Source organism: Rhineura floridana, chromosome 1, assembly GCF_030035675.1.
Source record: "Rhineura floridana isolate rRhiFlo1 chromosome 1, rRhiFlo1.hap2, whole genome shotgun sequence".
Lineage (NCBI taxonomy): Eukaryota > Metazoa > Chordata > Lepidosauria > Squamata > Rhineuridae > Rhineura > Rhineura floridana.
This window is the reverse complement of record NC_084480.1, coordinates 213,359,005-213,377,212: the sequence shown is the minus strand read 5'-3', so window position 1 is coordinate 213,377,212 and position 18,208 is coordinate 213,359,005. Positions and strand designations below refer to the sequence as shown.

At 41.2% G+C, this 18,208-nt stretch overlaps 1 protein-coding gene across 8 annotated transcripts in view; it reads right to left on the bottom strand.

Moving 5' to 3' along the window:
- Positions 1–18,208, bottom strand: part of PHACTR1 (phosphatase and actin regulator 1) — a 394,372-nt gene that overhangs the window by 167,014 nt on the left and 209,150 nt on the right. For 4 of the 8 annotated variants that reach the window (XM_061592136.1, XM_061592151.1, XM_061592119.1 and 1 more), the window contains exon 2: positions 11,231–11,395. In XM_061592136.1, the coding sequence (XP_061448120.1) occupies positions 11,231–11,395 (165 nt within the window). Of the gene's footprint in view, positions 1–11,230; positions 11,396–11,553; positions 11,619–12,282; positions 12,528–12,721; positions 12,780–13,493; positions 13,542–18,208 lie in introns of those variants that run through there. The other 4 variants (XM_061592126.1, XM_061592131.1, XM_061592108.1 and 1 more) reach the window with 4 other exon arrangements.

Sequence of the window (18,208 nt, the reverse complement as noted above, 5' to 3'; positions counted from 1 at the left end):
AGGTCTTGGACTTTGTTTGAGCAAGTGGAAATGGTCACAAGTGCAAAGAAAGGCAGGGCTCCTTGTACTTTTAACAAGTAAGTAGAATAGGAATATTGGCAGGCTGGACTTGCCAGACAGAGATGGGTAGGGCTGCATCTGCCAGAACAATATGCTAACAAAATACATTCTCCATAATACAATGTGCATCCCCCGCCATGGTACTCAGATCCTGCAAAGACTCTCACTTGCTTTAGATGATATCCTCCCTTGTCTTTAGGGTGGCCTAGCAGTCAATGGTCTGGGCCAGAAGTGAAAGCAAGATAGTTGACAATGAATCAATTTTGATAACACTGCTGCCTGCCTTGTTTAGTATTTGCCTGCTATTATAATTTAGAAGTCATCTGTGTGTTATGTGGCTGAAATCAAGAGAGCAACTAGGGTTTGTGCGTCTAATCACAACTAGGCAAGGAATGCTAGAGTGAGTTAATCCTGTACATGACAATACTAGGGGTGGGCTGAGCACCTAATTCCATCCTGTTTACATCTCACTGGCCCTGGATCGTAGGCCCATCCAGTCCTGTCGCATGCCACTGCATCTTGTTGTACACAGTGCATGCACTTTCTCAATAATTAGCACTTTTTACAAAAACTACACACTTTTCAATGCATTCACTAGTAAAATGCATATCTTGTACACTTCTTTTACATAAAATACATATTTCTGTGCATACATTTGTGCACTGAAAATGCTTTGCAAAATTCAGAGAAGTGTGCCATCTGACTAGAAGTTTTACACTGATTCACATGGATTGTAATTCAAACTGTACCTGCAAATGGACATTTTTCCTCTGCAGACTGGCAAAGCTGTCGGCAAAGCGAGTCCACAGAGGAAAATCCAAACTGCACCTGTAAATGGACAACATCAGAGGACTTGCTGTCAGTGCCAGTCAGCTGATCAGCACTGCCAAGGAACAAGTGGGGGTGCACTAAGCTCCTGGTCCTTCCATTGTGGCTGCATCTTTATCTGTCCCACACCTGATGTCACATATGATGCCAGATGTGGGGCGGGTGGGCATGTCTTTGGGAAAACTGCCTCATAGGCCAAATTAGTACCTCTGCCCAGCTTAATTTGGCCCTTAGGGTAGAGATTCCCCAAGTTTGGAATAAACGCATATTGTAAGATGCAGGACTACTTGACAATTTAACTAATTCAATTGAAACAAATCATAGATGCCAGGGTGTGGTGAGAATTCAGGAGTTCTTCACTATGTGAGTACTTCTGTTAGAATTCTTCCAATCAGACTCAAGGGGGCATAGTTCTGCTTCTGCTCATGCTCATGCTCTGAGCCTTCTACTACCTGTTATCCATGCTCCTCCCATGAGGGCAAAAAATGACCTGGGGGATGAGGTAGCAGGCAGTGGATGGCTCTAAAGACGACTCTATGGTAGGGAAAAGACACTTCAGCATATTTTCCCTTAGAAGATCATGGAGTTGAACTTCAGAGTCAATAATCATTGGTAGGAAATAGTGCAATCAATATACTTAACTAGTTAACAGACTTTACATAAGACTTCTACTTCCATTAACATTTAAAAATGAGACACAAGGTCAAATAATTCTATCAACAGATAGGGAAACATGTTTATGTTGAGATACAATTTGAGCACATCTATTCAGTGCTCTCTACAGGAATTTAGCTACACTGTAATAATCTCATTTGTATTATAGAAGAAACAAAATGTAATATGCAGATGACCTTCCAGGGCACAAAATCTTTACTGGATCGATCGACTCATTCCAGAGAGCTCTATAAAGGTTACAGAACAACATGACATGGTTTACTTTTTCTATCTCTTTTGAGCCACAGGGATGTAGCCTATCAGAGTAATGCATCTCTCTAGATCTCCCTCCAAAAGAGCTGAAAGTATCACATTGTTGTAGTATGCAAGAAAGAATGCTCTCCTATGTTTTGGTATGCTCAGGTTCTGTAGATATCTGGCCTAAGAATTAACAGAGGTAGCAGAAATGCCAAATGATGAATGTGAGCATGTCTTATCAGCAACTGAAAGTGAGTTTTGGATGCCCATATCTTTGATATGCTGAAGAATATAAGCTCTAGCCTTGTCAGGACCATAGGAAAGAAGATGCAATGGAGAAAAACCCAGAAAACAAATATTGCAATTTAACTGTTTCATCCATGTGCTTACAATCTGGTCTAAATGGACCAAAAGATAGGTGGCCATGAGACAGAAAGAGAAACATTAAACAAAGCCCAAAAGACCAGGCTCTACTAGCCTCTATAGAATCCAACCACCCCTCTAATCTCAGAACTGCTGCTCCCATACAAGAGGGGGCACCAAAGATGGCCCTTAATAAACTTGATTTGACTTTTTCCACATATTCAAAACCCAAATTTGAACACCATATAAGAGAAGGGCTGGCAATTTGGTAGTAAAAACTTGCAAAACTGAGGGAATAGTAGAGGAAATACAGAACAGGAACCCTAATGTGTGTTTCCAACAGCAAAATTCCTATGTGATGTCCAAGGTAAGGATGAGTGCTGACAGTGTTGATTTCTGCCAATAAGGGGCTCATCAGACCTCATGATCCCTGGCAGGAAAAAAAAATTACAAATGTCTTTTCCCCACAGGAGAGGCTTGCTGAACCTCTGCAGTTTTCTTCAGAGCCCACCAACACCTGCTATCATGTTCTCCTTTCCCAAAGTGAGCTTTATTTATTTTTATTTACAGTAGGGCCCTGCTTTTTGGCGGCCCACTTTTCGGCATTCCACCAATACGGTGGCTTTCACTTACAGTAAGACCCCACTCATACGGTGCTTGTTCCTCTTTTATGGCATTTTTCAGACGTCAGGAGCCATTTTATTGACAGAGTTCTGCTTTTCAGCGGGTTTTGCTTTTAGGTGGAGGTCTGGAATGTAACCCGCCATATGAGTGGGGCCCTACTATATTATTACATTTACATAATCTTCCCTCTAAGGGGCTCAGGTGGCATATATGGTTCTCTCCCTCTCCATTTTATCCTCACAGCAAACCTGTGAAGTAGATTATGCTGAGAGAGAGAGAGAGAGAGAGAGAGAGCACAGAGCACAGAGCACTCAGGGTGAATAGATTAAGGCTGTGTCTGCCTCGATTCTGCCCACAAAAGTTCAAGCGGGGGGGGGTCTCACATAGGTGAGGGAAGATTTTGCTCCTTTTGAACAACCCTGTGAGTTTTTAAGCATTCAAGCAGAATGCTTAAAGGGCCCAACTGATTTTCAAGGAAAGCTTAAGGCTGCTCACCTATCTCTACTTTGTGGAGACTGGTCTAGGGGGTTCCCTTGGTCTTGATCTAAAAGCTGAAGGGAAGGTCAGCACTTCTTTTGAAAATCTGAGAGCTCTCCACACAACTTGGCAGAAAAGAATTTTGACAATCACTCTAGAATACAGATGGCACCATGCTGACTTCCTTTATACAAATTCTAAGCTATCGTTATCAAATAAGTAGATCACCCCTATAAAAAGTGATACAATCTGATCATTTAGATGCTTTTATAATAATTATTGCTGTCAATGTTATCTGTCTGAACACAGGTTTACAAGGGCTTTCAGTGTTTCATGTTAATTAAAGTTTTAATGGTTCTGGAAAAGATGACACTTTAGATAAGAAACTGATTAACTTCAGTGTACCTTCCAAACCTTTCCTTATGACACATTTGAAATGTGTTGCTAACTACCTTTTATTTCAGGCAAAATGCTGCTAACATTAAATATTTATTTTCCAAATAGTTAGCATCACTACATTTATTGAACTTCTGACCTTGATTCCCGATATGATTCCTATGCAAGGATGTGTTTGGGCAAGTTTGTAACAATTGTCGTTTGGGGATAGTTAAATGACACTCCAATTCTACATATTTATTTGATTGGGATGGCCCACAAAGTGGCTTGGGATAACTACTACAAAGTCATCCTATGCTTACCAAGTAGGACAAGCCTCTGAAAATGATTTACTATCAGTAACATTACATTAAACAGTATTATTTCCCAGTAAAGGGTAAAGTGGATGGTAGATTCACTGATAAAGCATGGTAGTGGGCAAAATGCCCTTCAGGATGCCTTATAAGTGAATCCTTTATAGTCCTGCCCCCTGTTCAATTGAGAATCACACCAGCAGCTTCAGATATTTTTCTGCACAATTTCTGTCAATAGTATGCTGTAAGACATCTAGCCTGCATATTTTAACTTGAATTAATTTATTTAAAGTATTTTCAAAGTCGGTCTAAGTCTTCGAGTCTGGTTCTAATGGAATAACTAGCCGTCCTAAGGTCTAGTAAGGCTAGATGTTCTAGGGAAAAACCTAAACGGGGAAGTTTGGCATGGAAAGATTTCAGCCATTGGGAATAATAAGAATCTTTCCAGAGGAGTGTTAAGTACCCCGGAGGGCAGTTGTAAGAGAGTTTTAACCAATAGTTAAATGCATATGTCCAGGCTTGGCATTCAATTGATGATACGCATACTTCCAATCTGAGGGCAGCGTTCGGGACACATCTTGGCAACCCTAGAATCTGTCTGAGAAAAATTGAAAGAACCGCCTCTATAGAGGGTTTATAGGCCGAGACCCACAGGGGAGCACCATATAATAATTGAGGTGTAATTTTGGATTTGAAAACTCGTAAAAGTGCAGGGATATATTGCCCACCTTTGGTATAGAAATATCGTAAGATACTCATTGACGTAGTACGGGCAGTCCTCACCGCCGCCCGAATGTGTGGAACCCAAGAGAGGGTAGAGTGAAACAGGATACCTAGATATTTATATGAGGAAACTTGAGCTATTGCTTGCCCATTGATTGTCCACTCAGAAAGTTTGTGGCGCTTTGAAAAGGCTACAATTTTGGTTTTGTTAAAGTTGATATTTAAGTGATTTACCTGGCAGTAAGACATGAAAGCTCTCATCAGGCATTTTAGGCCTACTTTAGAATATGATAGGAGGGCTGCATCGTCCGCGTAAAGCAGAACGGGACATCTAAGTTTATTGATTTTGGGTGAATGGAAATCTGGGGAGAGACAGCTAGAATTGAGATCGTTCAGGAATAGGTTGAAGAGTAGGGGGGCCAACACACAGCCCTGCCTAACCCCTTGTGTTGTAAGAATGGGGTTGGTCAAGTCCCCCTCACGACCGCATCAGACTTGGAGAGAGGTATTCTGGTGTAGATTATAAATGAGGAGTAGCAGTCTTTTCTCTATTGTGGTATTAGCCAATTTTGTCCATAGTAAATCTCTGGAGATGGAATCAAAGGCGGCTTTCAGATCTACAAAGGCTGTGTATAGTCCGCTACCCACCTGATTCCTATATTTTTCAGCTAAGTGATATAACAGAATACAGTGATCTATGACAGAGCGACCACGCCTAAATCCTGATTGTTCCCATCCTAAAATGTTCTCATCCTCGATCCAGGTGGAGAGTTTATTTTTCAAATAACTGGCGTATAATTTCCCTGTTACTGAAAGGAGACTGATTGGACGGTAGTTATTAGGATCATCTCTAGGGCCTTTTTTATAAATAGGAATGATTATGGCTTCCCGCCAAGCTTGGGGGATTAAGCCCGAATTGTTAATGAGAGTGAATAAATTTGCCAATATTGGGGCCCACCAGTCGTGATGGTTCTTCAGTAACTCAGGGGGTTTATGATCACTGCCTGGAGCCTTTGCAACTTTTAGTTGGAAGATTAGATCTATTATTTCTTCCTGGGATACAGGAGGCCACAATGGTGTATTGGAGAAATGAAAAGGAAAAGGGTTATGTGAAGAGGAGTGACAGGTATCTTGTTGGATGGCAGTATAATATTGCTCCCATATGTAAGCTGGAATATTACAAGGGGAAAAGTTTGTAGGCCTCATTGAACCAGAAATAATAGACCAATTTTTTTTTGAGTTTTTGGACTTGGAGGCCAACACTAGAGAGTCCCAGCCTTCTTGTAGTGCTTGTCTTTTTTTGTTGGCTATTACCAACTTGTATTTCTTGTTAGCTATGTAATAATCCAGGGGTAGGATGTTGGTATTAGATTGTCGGTAATGTATGTATACCTGATAAAGCATGGTAGTGGGCAAAATGCCCTTAAGGATGCCTTATAAGTGAATCCTTTACAGTCCTGCCCCCTGTTCAATTGAGAATCACACCAGCAGCTTCACATATTTTTCTGCACAATTTCTGTCAATGGTATGCTGTAAGACATCTAGCCTGCACATTTTAACTTGAATTCATTTATTTAAAGTATTTTGCTTCAACTGAAAAAAGGATCCCAGAACGCTACATACATATCACTAATAATTTGTATATATTTCTCAAGAAGCGTCCTTTTATGTTGAATTTAATTCTGCAAAATTACATTTTGTTACCAACAAATGTCCAAAGCGGAATCAGTCACTGAAAGAACTTAATGGACTTACAAATTTATAAGTGGACTTACAAATCACAATGTATTTTAAAAGAACAATACAATATTGCACACTATGAAGCTTGGTCTTTCTGACTTTGTCTTCTTACTGTAACTGTGGATGACATACCAAAGTAGAATACATTGTTCCAGCTCTGAGGATGAAATACACCTGAACCTTCTGTTTGAGCCCATAGGCTATGTTCATTTTTCACCCTGCCTTTAATTTTAATCCTCTTCAAAGTGAGGAAAACTGACTGCATTTTCCCTAGGAGACTGATAGAAATTATATTTTTCTAAAAGACATTTATCAATACACCAAAGGATTAACCATAAATACATGCTAGCTCTCATTACAGCACCTCCTAGAGTTGCTTTTGATTTACTTTGGAAATTAAAGTGCTTCCAGATCTCAGATACCAACTCAGTCCTGGTCTGTTATCATACACAGTTTGAAACAGCATTCACCCTTTCTTCTACATTTATCAAGAAAACCATATAGTGCTTTTGCTCTATATGAGTTTGCAAAAGTACTGTATGAACTGGCTTTCTGAAGTGTGGCACAAGTCTCATCGGACCTATCTTGTGGGAGATGTACAGGGATGACTTACAGAAAACACAAAAGGGGAGGCAATGTGTCTTTTGTACAGTTGTATCACTTTAATAATAGCTTTTCAATAGCGAAGCCAAAAGAAGGTGGAGGTTGGAATAAGAGTAACAAAGTCAGTAGAATTTCACACACTATGAATCAGAAAAGTGAAATTAAACTCTAGTTCCATGCAGTGAACTTGTATTAATGAGAGAGCACCGATATAACTGCAGTAGACACTTGACCAAATTCAGAGGGTGGTGTTTATATGGGACTTTCAAGTAGCATCCATTGGACTATGTGAACAGGGACCACCCTATTCTATTTGGGGTCACACAAGAATCTACGTAAATAAATATTCCTTTCAATGTGTTTATATTTATTTGCTACATTTATATACCAGTGTTCAGCCAATGCACTCAAGGTGGTTTATAACTTTAAAATAATTTGCAGTCTAGTAGACATAATGCAATGGGTGAAGGGTATATAAAGGAAAGTGGGAAGCAAGCAAATTCAGTTCTTACAGAATGGACACTGCAAGAGTTCTGGAAGGGGAGGAGCAAAGCCAATGGTGAGGGGCTTTACTGTTTCAACTCTCCCTCCATTATAGTCAGGTTCTAGGAGAGGAAGAGTCATTGGTTCACTCCCCATCCAGTCTGAGCTTTGGGTTGAAGCCATGGAGGGGAGGGGAGGGGAAGGGAAGGGAAGGATCACAGCGTAAAGAGGAAAAGTAAGGGCCGTCTCATTTTGGAGATGCAACAAATACTGGAAAGTAAAGTGTAGTCAAATGTAATAACGCATGAGTGGGGCATATAATTTCACTCTGACCACATTTGCTTTAGCCACTGGTTGTAAAATTTAAACAAAGCCTTATAGATATATACCACTCTGAAGCAGAGCCACTTTTAGACTACACTGCAACAAAGTCACAGGATACACAGTATAAAGTTACTACAAGTTTCCAACTGTTCTAGGCTACTGAGGACACCAACATTTCTCTAACAATTGCCCCCTTCAGTATCTGGTGTATGACTAAACACAATGTAAAGATTTCCTCTTAGAAGTCTTCCCCTGCCCTTCCCCGCCATGCCGAGCAACTTCCCTTTTCTTTCCTGTCACCTCTTCACCGATCTGAAGAAGAATTTGGGGGAACTGTTGGACTACAACCTGAGAGACCAGGGTTCAACTTCCCACATAGCTATGAAGCTCACTGGGTGACCTTGGGCCAGTCACTGCCTCTCAGCCTCAGAGGAAGGCAATGGTAAAACCACCTCTGAATACAGCTTACCATGAAAAACCCTATTCATAGGGTCACCATAAGTCTGGATCAACCTGAAGGCAGTCCATTTCCATTTCCCCAAAAGATTGCTCATTATTCTGAGACATTGGCAACATACCACAGAACACCAGCTGTGGGGACCAAAAGCAGGATAAAGCTATTGCCTTCCTATACTACTTGTGGACTTCTTGGAAGCATCTGGTTGACCATTATGGGAAACAAGATTCTGGAACAGAGAGGCCTTTGCCTGATCCAGCAAGGCTCTTCTTATATGACATTTCATTTGGAGCAAATAGAAATATTACCCGACTGTTGGTTATGGATTTTTTAAATAATGAATATAGCTACCTGCAATTTCTGTATGTGGATGAGATCTCCTTCTGTTATGCAAATGAACATTGCAGGAAAAGGGTCCAATTTCCACCTCAGCTAGTAAGGAAGCAGAAAATTCCTTTGGAGCGATTTGCAGGACACTTAAAGCTGAGGTAGCTTAACTAAAGCAGACTCTACAGTCTGAGGGCAGTCTGAGGCCCTTTTAAAAAGGGATGCTGGCCGTACCAGGCTCATTAAAGTTTAGAAATCAGGCCTAGTCCATCACAGGGAAAAAAAGAAGAAACATGGAAAAAAGATAAACTGGAGAAGAATGTGCACATACTTAGCCTTAGCTTCTGTAGACAACGGCGAAACATTGAGAATGTTATGTCAAGCAAGTAGAGCCTAGACTTCTATCACTTCAATCTACTCACCTCATTCTGGTTAGCAACAGAATGTTACACCAAAATGTTGTAGTGCACCCACATCCATTAAAAGAAGTGCTTCTGTTCAGGGACCCACACAGGCAGGAATAGGAGCCATATAGTGGTGGTCAAGTCCAGGACTGTAGTGGCAAACTCAAAAGCACAGGGTCCCTTCATGAAGTCATGCCATGACCCTTCACAGTTATGCCCCCTCACTTGCTTGCTCTCTGTTGTCATATCACACTTCTTAGCCCTTCCCCTACGCACCTTCTCCCACAACAACAGATGTCCCTAGGAGCCAATCAGTATGAAAGTGGCTGACTCACCTCCTTTCACTCTGATTGGCTCCAATCAGCAGGAAAGGACCAGGAAGCATGTCAGAAGAGTCTTCTCAGTGGCTAACACATTCCCCTTTCATGTTGATTGGCTCACAGGATGCTGGAGACATAGGGACCTTGCTGTGATTCTGCTCCCCAAAAGGTAAGGGCTCTAAGCCCCACCAAGACCCTGGATGACTACGCCCTTGCTCAAACCCCTTCGGGGGTAGGGGCTGGCATAGGCAGAGTTTCAGGAACAAGAAGGGATAAAGGCAGGAGAGGCTTGGGGGGGGGGGAGAGCTGCAGCAATAGTCTCCAGTGGTGGCATTTTTGCCACTACCAGGAGGATAAAGCAATGGCAAGTCCAGGACTGTGCAGGCATACTGGACAGGTTCCACCAGTGCAATGCCAACCTCACCACCACCTTGTCCCTTCCAGTAAGTGGTAGTGATACCACTGATGGGAGGTGATTGCTGCAGCTCTATCCACTGGGCACCCTCTCCTGGATAAGGGACCCTTTTTTCCCCTTACCTTTCCTGAGGCCTTCTTCTGCTTCCTTTACCGCTCTAGAGGCTACCAGCCCCCAAACAATTTCATAGCTATATTGTTGTGAGGCAGGGGCAAGCACTTCTGGAGATGGAAAAGACATCATTCCCATTCTGGGGTAGTAACTATAAATTGTCAAATGCTTGAGCAGGTTCATACCATCTCTTCCTTTCTCCCCCATTTTCCTTTTGGTTTTGTTTCCAGCTGACACAGAAAATTTCTATGTCTCAGACTTCTCTCAGCTATAGATTTGGTCTGATTCCACACTGGGCATTTACTGTGGAACAGTCATGCTTTCTTCACTCCCTTTTTACAGGGTATCTGCAGAAACATCTGAGCAAAAACATTCCTCCCCTCACATTTTCACTGATCAGTTCCTGCTTTTTCCTCCTGCATACTCAGAAAATCTGTGTGTTTTTTAATTCAATGGAATAGCTGCACTATTTCCCCAGGTGCAGATGGCCTGTCATGGTGCTATTCTGACTGATTAGACTGCTCTAGCCATTTTCCAGATTGTGCTCTTAGCTACTTCATTGCTTCTCTATGGTCTGTCATTCCTCTCTAAGAATCAACTTTATCACCTTAACCTCCCTTTTCCCAAATAGCATTGCCTTCATATCCCCACCTCCCCAACTGCAATGGGGGGATTATTTCTCCATATACAATGGTCCCAATGAAAATTACACCTCTCCAACATTAGGGGCTGGGGACAGGGAGACTACTTGGCTATAGAGTGTAGAAGTCTGGAAGACAAGTTGCAATTCCAGATTAAAACTCAACAACAATTTTTGCATGCATCTTGGAACACCCTGGATTGGTTGATTCACACAGGCTTCCTGACTTTTTTCTTTAGACCTTTCCACACTCCTTTGTGTAGACTCAGCTGCCACCAATATTGTGCAAGCTCACTGGTTTCTAACAGGCAGTTGTTGATTGCTTTTTAAAATGTCATTGTCCTTTCACCCACAAACATATACTTCTGTGTATTTAGGGCATCAACCAAATATAAGCTGTCAGTCACTGTTTTATTTGGGGGGGGGGAGGAGTTTTTGCTTCTCAACTGATCTGCACTCAATCACTTGACTTTACTGTAAAATGCAGTTACAGGCTCTGAGGCACTTGTACAAATTGCATCTACAGTGTGGTCAACTGGAGCATTTGTGTGGGCACAGGCATCATAGGTGAGCCCCACAGAGCCATAAAAACACCCCACAGCATGTATATGTCCTTAACTGTCATGGGTGGTCTTGTAATAACTATATTAGCAATTCTAATTCTGATTTCCTAGCCTGCTCTTGAAAGCAAAGCATCATCCATCATTGAGAGCAGAGCTATAATTATTACCTGCTGACGTGTGCTTGAACTTCTCACTCTTCTTCTTCCTCCACTTCCATGGCTTGAAAATTCTTCCGAGAGTGGCAAATTTGCTTCTCCTCCTAATTGGAGGGGTGTGCGTCCCTGGAACCAGCGAGTCTGAGCGCATTGCAGCCAGTCTCTCCACTTCTTCAGCTGTGTTTTCAACAATGAGAGGAAAGAAAGGGTATGTCAGTAAAGTGTAGGGACAGCATTTCCCTTTGCCAGAGAGAAAAGTTCTGTTTTTAAGCCAAGATCACACTGTGCTGACAAAAGGTAAGTATTAATAGTAACAGTTGCCCTTTGTGTAACACCTTTCAACAAGCATTTGCTGATAATCTTGGAAGGTGAACCCACACATCTGAAAGGTATTTTCTCCTTGGGATTATGTAAGCATAACAAGTGTTTTGAGGCCATTTGTTGACAAGTCATCATTAAATAAAACAGGGAGGAGGAAAAGAAAGAGCTGTTATTGGATTAAAGGACAAAGAGGTCCTACAACTGTAAGAGAGCAATCGTAACCCTGTCTAAGAAGTCCTAATGAATTCAATGGGACTTAATCCCAGGTAACTGGGGTTAGAATTGCAGCCTAAAAGAAAAGAAAAAGTAGTACCAACTGTAAGCAAGGGTGAGAGACAGATAATAGAATTCCTATAGCACTTATTAAGGGGAGAGGAAGAAAAAACCTTAGAGGCTCTGTACCTTGCCTTCTTCCTTGCTAAGCTATTCAACAGGAGAATAAGCAAAGCAACTCTTTTCTTACCCCTAAGTAACCACTAACCAGCTGTGATTAAGGCAAGCTTGCAGGCCCAAGAACGTTATGCTCAGGCAAGTTTCTGTTGTTTGCAAACTTAATCCACTGAGACCTCCATACAGAAATGAGAGTTCATATCCACTGCATTTACTCACAAACTATGATTGTACTCAGAAGCAAGCTCAACACAATTCAGTGGAACTTACTCCCAAGAAAATATGTGCAGGTTTGTACCTTTAGGATACAATTCTATTCTCACTTAACAGGAAATAAGCCACACTGAACTCACCTGTCAATGTGTAAACCGATGTAGGATTTAAATGCTCATTTCACGTCAATTGCTTGGAAGGGTACTTGCATATTTTGCTTCATACATCACTTTGTAGGAGGGCTAGAAACTTACTGTTTCTTAAATGAAAGCTCAGAGTCTGGTGACACCAATGCCTTTGCAGATGCTGCCTGGTGGCACCAATGAAATCCTTTGCAGGTGTTGGGTTGGTGCAACTATGTAGCCAGACTTCCTTGTTAGGTGAGGCAGCCACATTTCTAGCTGGGGTATTCTCTGTGTGTGGAGGAATGTATAGAGCCAGCCAATCACCACCACCCCCATCCACTAGTGGAGAGGATGTGAGAGCCTGGTTAGGGGAAGGAAAAGGCAGTGACCTTCCCCCTCATTCCTCCTCCGTGATGAATGAATTAATGAAGTTTAATCTGCTGAATTGCCTCACCTTTTTTGAGAGATCTCCAGAAATACCAGACTCAAAAGCTTGACTTTGCCTATAGCTGCAGTCCTCTTTTACCTGTGGTCTGATTCTTCCTGAACTGGACTTCTTTGGGAATAACAGTGAGCTCCTGAGCTTTGCTTTGCTGCTGCATTAGTTACCTCAGTTTTAAATTCCACCCAAAAACCAAACTTGTTTATACTACAAGTTTAGGAAAGAGCAGAGAGAAAGCAAATACTTTAGGGTGTGTTTGTTAACTCCTTCTTGACAGTCCCTCCTTCTTGTCTTGTTCCTGACCTTTAGATTTTCCTTCCTAGTGGACAAACAAGGGAAAACTTTTTAAGTGGCTACTACATAAAGGACTAACTAAGCAATTGGAAGCTAATCGTGGAAAGTGTTTGGATTTTTTTACTGGTTGCTGGGTTGATTTTTCTGCACAGAATCCAGAAAAGGCCTCATGCTAAGCTGCACATATTGGGGGAAATCAGATATTAGGCCTGAGTTACAGCCTAGATAGCCAGCCAGCCAGCTAACCGTAGTGTATATAGCAATATTTCTTTTCCTCTAGAGCTGTTTTCATCCTTTGCGTCAAGTGCTCAAGAAAAAGAAGAAAAATAGTCACTGTGACTGTGAGTATAGCAAGTGCTTTAAAATAGTGAATAACTTAGGGCAGCCATTTTTTCAGATCACTTTACGTTCTCTGTATTTCACCCTTTAGCAATAAGCATGCAATCCTGTTATGCTCATTATAATAACTGCACAATAAACAAACGCTTACTTCACCCTACAAGCAAACAAACACGCTTCTTCATCGCTGGCCAGATAGAGAACAACACTGAAACTGAACAGAAGGGCAAAGGAAAGTCCAAGAGGTGGAGTCTAGCTCTAGCCCATAATACAAAGTTGTAATATCAAACCCTGCAAAGGGTCATACAGGCTGGTTTTTTCAGGGCCCCTGATTTTTCAGGGTCATGATTATGATCATGAAAAATCCACCCTTAGTCAGGGAGTCTTGAGTGAGTAGACTTTGGGGGGCTTCCAGATGTGTTCTGTACTTGCTCTGCCTTATTCACTAAAATTTTCAGAGGATCCTATTCTTAAATTGCTCCTGTTCTTAAAACAATCTATCGTTCTTTAAATAGGTTGTCATTATCTGCTGTGTAAGAAATTAAAAAGACAATTTTGCCAAAAAATCCAGGGGGGGAAGTGCCCCCTCCTGGCTACAGGCCTGGGTTGGTGACCACCAGTTTAAAGGCTTAGGGAGTGGGGGAATTGTGTGGAGAGCCAGTTTGCAAGCCATTGGTCCCTCAGCCTGTTCATCAAGCCTGAAGCCACCTTTTCGTGTTTTCTTTTGTTGCAGGTATTTAGGCTTGACTTGGTGTTTGAATGATAACAACATTGGCTCCAGGTTGATTTCCCTTTGTGAGAGCCCCAAAATGTTTGAATACTATCACAAAGAAGGCACTTCCCCTTTTAGCACTTGCAGTCTGCCAGGATTTCAAATAAAACAATTCAGACTTGTTCCAGGATCTGTTTTTATGCCCACCATCGGAATGTTCTTGTTTTCCTGATCATGAAAAACAATTATAGTATGGGAATACAAATCCTGCCTAATTTATAGAATTGTGAGTTTTCTGCATTACGTAGGTGAACCACTTGGAGCGCTACACTATTTATACATACTTTAAAAAATCAAGTAGTATTACTACGATGGAAGTATATATGCTAACAGAAGTAAAACCAGCTATAAACTTACATCATTCTCATTTTGGAGGGGGAAGGAAGATGAGATAAAACATATATTGGTGTTTTATTTCTAGGTAGCTGGATTACTCTGCATACCTTCTACTCTTTCTCTTCTTTCTCCTCCATAATGAGAGTACTACAAATAAATGGTAGAGTTGAATTGAACCAACACTGAAGCATAAAACCTCAGACATGTAAATTACAGGAGAATATGGCTCATGCACTTAAAATAGCTTTGCAAGTACTTGCAAAACTAACTTGCAGGGGTTATAGAATCCTCCGAAACCATAACCATCTCCTTCCTCCTACTTTAACAGTATGATCCTAAACATGTCTACTCAGAAGTAAGCCCAATTGAATTCAATGGGGCTTACTCCCAGGTATGTGGGATTAGGACTCCAGCCTAAAATTTCTCCAACTTGCCTTGAAATCTGACATTTATTTGTTCTTAGTTGGAACAAAGTGTGGCACATCTTCTTTTCATTACAGTATCTGGCTGTTATAACTAAAAGCTAAATGGGAAGAAAATTGTAGTTGCAATTGTGTTTTACTGCACTTGACTGAAGATATGCAAAACCAGAAGGAGAAAATTGAACAATTCAATTCTTTGGGTTTTGGGAAATGTTTGGGTGTAAAGATTTTTGTGATATGATGGTTAAGCAAGTCAGTTTCTCTGATGTATGTTTTTGCATGGAAGCACAACAGCATATGGCACAGGTGACTTGACTAGAGAAAGGTTTGTTCTGACAGACAGCATTCTGGGATATGATGACATAAACAAGGGTTTAGGCCTGATGAATCAACCCTCTCAAAAAGCCTTGGTTGCATTGAGGAAACCGGAGTGGAGGAAAAGGAAAGCTCAAACTCCTCAGTACAAAATTCTATTTAATTGTCTTGTTTTCAACAACAACAAAAACATCTTCAACCACTTTGTCCTCTTTACAAAAAAGTATAATTAAAGAAAGCCCAATTTTATTTAATGAATAAGAACTCTGGGGCTTTTATACATTAAACAAACGGTGCCCTTAAGTTGGTCTTTTTCCACTGGTGTGTTGGATAAAAGCAACTACTGGGAAAATACGGAATAATGTCTGGGTTGAACTGCATTACTGAGCTAGAAACTGTGCGGAGTATGAAAAACATCTTTCTAAGACAGTCGGGAATAGTGCTGTGAGGATTGCTGCTCAGCCTGACTTCTATAATAAAACCCATCACTGATAAACATCAAAAACAGCAAGTGCATCATGTCCACGCCACCACCTGCTACCAGTTGCTTGCACTCAATTCCTCAATGGGCTGCAATTACAGTTTCAAAAACACACTTTGTATCACAGTTGCTAAGTTTATTCCTCCCCCCCCCATTTTTAAGAAGGTTGTGTTAATTATATGGTGACTGTTGTGGCAATTGGAAACTCTGCTAGAGTGGATGAGTTTTATATATATAAAAAGTCAGAATGATCCACACTATAGACATAATGTGGCACAAAAAAGGGTAACATGTTCAATGTTCTTAATTCAAGGGGGGAAAACTACTTTTCTCCTTAAACAGGGAGGGATATATTAACGAATGTGTTGACAGAAATGTAGTCAAGGTTTCCTGGGGTAAAGTGCCATAGAATGCTCACCCTATTAAGCCGGCAGTACTAAACATGGTTACTAATAGAGCAGAAGTCCCAGTGAACAAAGTGGAACTTAGTATTGAGTAAACATACTTATCATTTCTATTTGCTTCCTACAGTACAAAAGGATTCCTAAATCTTTATCACATTCATTCTCACAACAAATCTGAGAGTGTTCCATTTGATAGATGAGAAGCACAACACTATGAGCCCTGCTAGCCATGGAAAATCATATATATGTTGCTCCTCTCCAGTTTTTGTATGGGGGCTGTTTATGTATATTCTCTGCCATGCACAGAGTTTTGGCTTTGGCACCATAAAAAGGGCTTTTGTTTCTGTGTTTGTAGCACTGCCAACAGCTAGATTCAGCTTGCGATGTCCATTTCACATGATGAATTTAACATACTGTACTCTTTGAAACAAGTTATGAACTTTTATAGCCCTCTTCATCCAGCTACCACATACCTAATGTTCATGTGGCTAGGGGACCTTCAAGCTCAAGGTCGTGTTCAAGGTGAATTAATGGGCAAGTTGGAATTTGCATCTAGTTATGAGGTTCTAAGGCCAACAATGTATCTCCAGTATATCAAAAGCAGATCCTAAGCTATCTGTGTTCTCATTTACTTCAGAATAAGCACTTGTTTAGGTTTCCTGCAGGGAATTTGTTCCCATCCTGGTTATATTATACAAGACAGAAAAATGGATGCTGGTAACACTGTGTATGTGTAGTTTTCACAGCAGGAGAAGGGAACCCATGACCCTCCATATATTGTTGGACTACTACGTCTCTCAGCCCCAGCCAGCATAGCCAATGGTCAGGGGTTATGGGAATTGTAACCCAGCAACGTCTGGAGGATGACAGGCTCCCCACCCTGTTTTAGAGTGTTCAAAGCCCTTTATAGATTTTATTTCAATTATTCTTACAACATATTGCTAATAGGACTAAAACTGAAAGTGGCTTGTCTGAGGCATCCTGGTGGTAAATGAGGAAAGCAAGTTGTGAACTGATGGTTTTTGCTTCTCAGGCTGTAATCCTGTACACATTTACCTGTGGGTAAGGTCCATTGAGCTCAACAGGACTTAACATCTGAGTAGACATACATAGAACTCTGCTGTCACAGTGTTAGCTACTATACCATACTCGCTCTACATTCAAACAGGGGAAGCCAATATGGTCCCCTTCAGATGTTTTTGGACTCCAGCTTCCATCAGTTCCAGCCAACATGGCCAACAGTCAGGGATGATGGGAGCTGTAGTCCAACATCTGGAGGGCATCATGTTGGCTGCCTTTGCATTAAAAGGTGTTATGGAAGCTATGGCTATATAGGCTGCTCCTATAATTCTGTCTGCTGCTAACAAGCAAAGGTATAAACACTCTCCCTTTCTTCCTCCTGCAACAAGGCCTCCTTTGTCCATTTGTGATTTTGGATAAAGCATCTGATGTCTATGATGCACAGGTAATGGATTTGATGTTTCATTAAAATATTTTAGCAGAGGGTGAATAGGTGAAGCAATGTTTTCATGTGAACAACTTGTAGACCATCAGAAATGATAAGAACATAAAATGAGATCTACTGGATCGGGCTAACAGCCAATCTAGGGTAGCATTCTGTTCTTCTAGTGGCCAGCCAACCAGATGCCTATGGGAAGCCCACAAGCAGGACCTGAACGCAACAGCACTGTGATTCCCAGCATACCACCTCTGAAAGTAGAGGTAGAAGATAGCCATCCAGGCTATGTTTTCAGACTGACAAAACTAAGTGCAAAAAAGGAATATCAAAATTAATCTATCATATTTTGCTTTCCTCTCACTGAAAATATAGTTTTGCTCGACATACAACTGTTTTCCAGTTGAACGTGCTATGTTAAGAGGAAGAACAGTGCCTCATCTTTCTAAGTATAAATTTTCCTAATACATACCTTTTTTTCTGAGTTGAAAATTTAGTCAGTATATTTCATAAGGCAATAATTTCCAGTTAACTTCTAGCTAGTAATAAATGAGCAGGAAGACCTACACATTTTAGTGCAGAATACAATCTCAAGAAAATATATAACACTATGTATAAAACTGTAAAAAAAAGGGGGGGGGAGAATGCTGTTTCAGCATACCGGCTTTCTGCCATTGTCT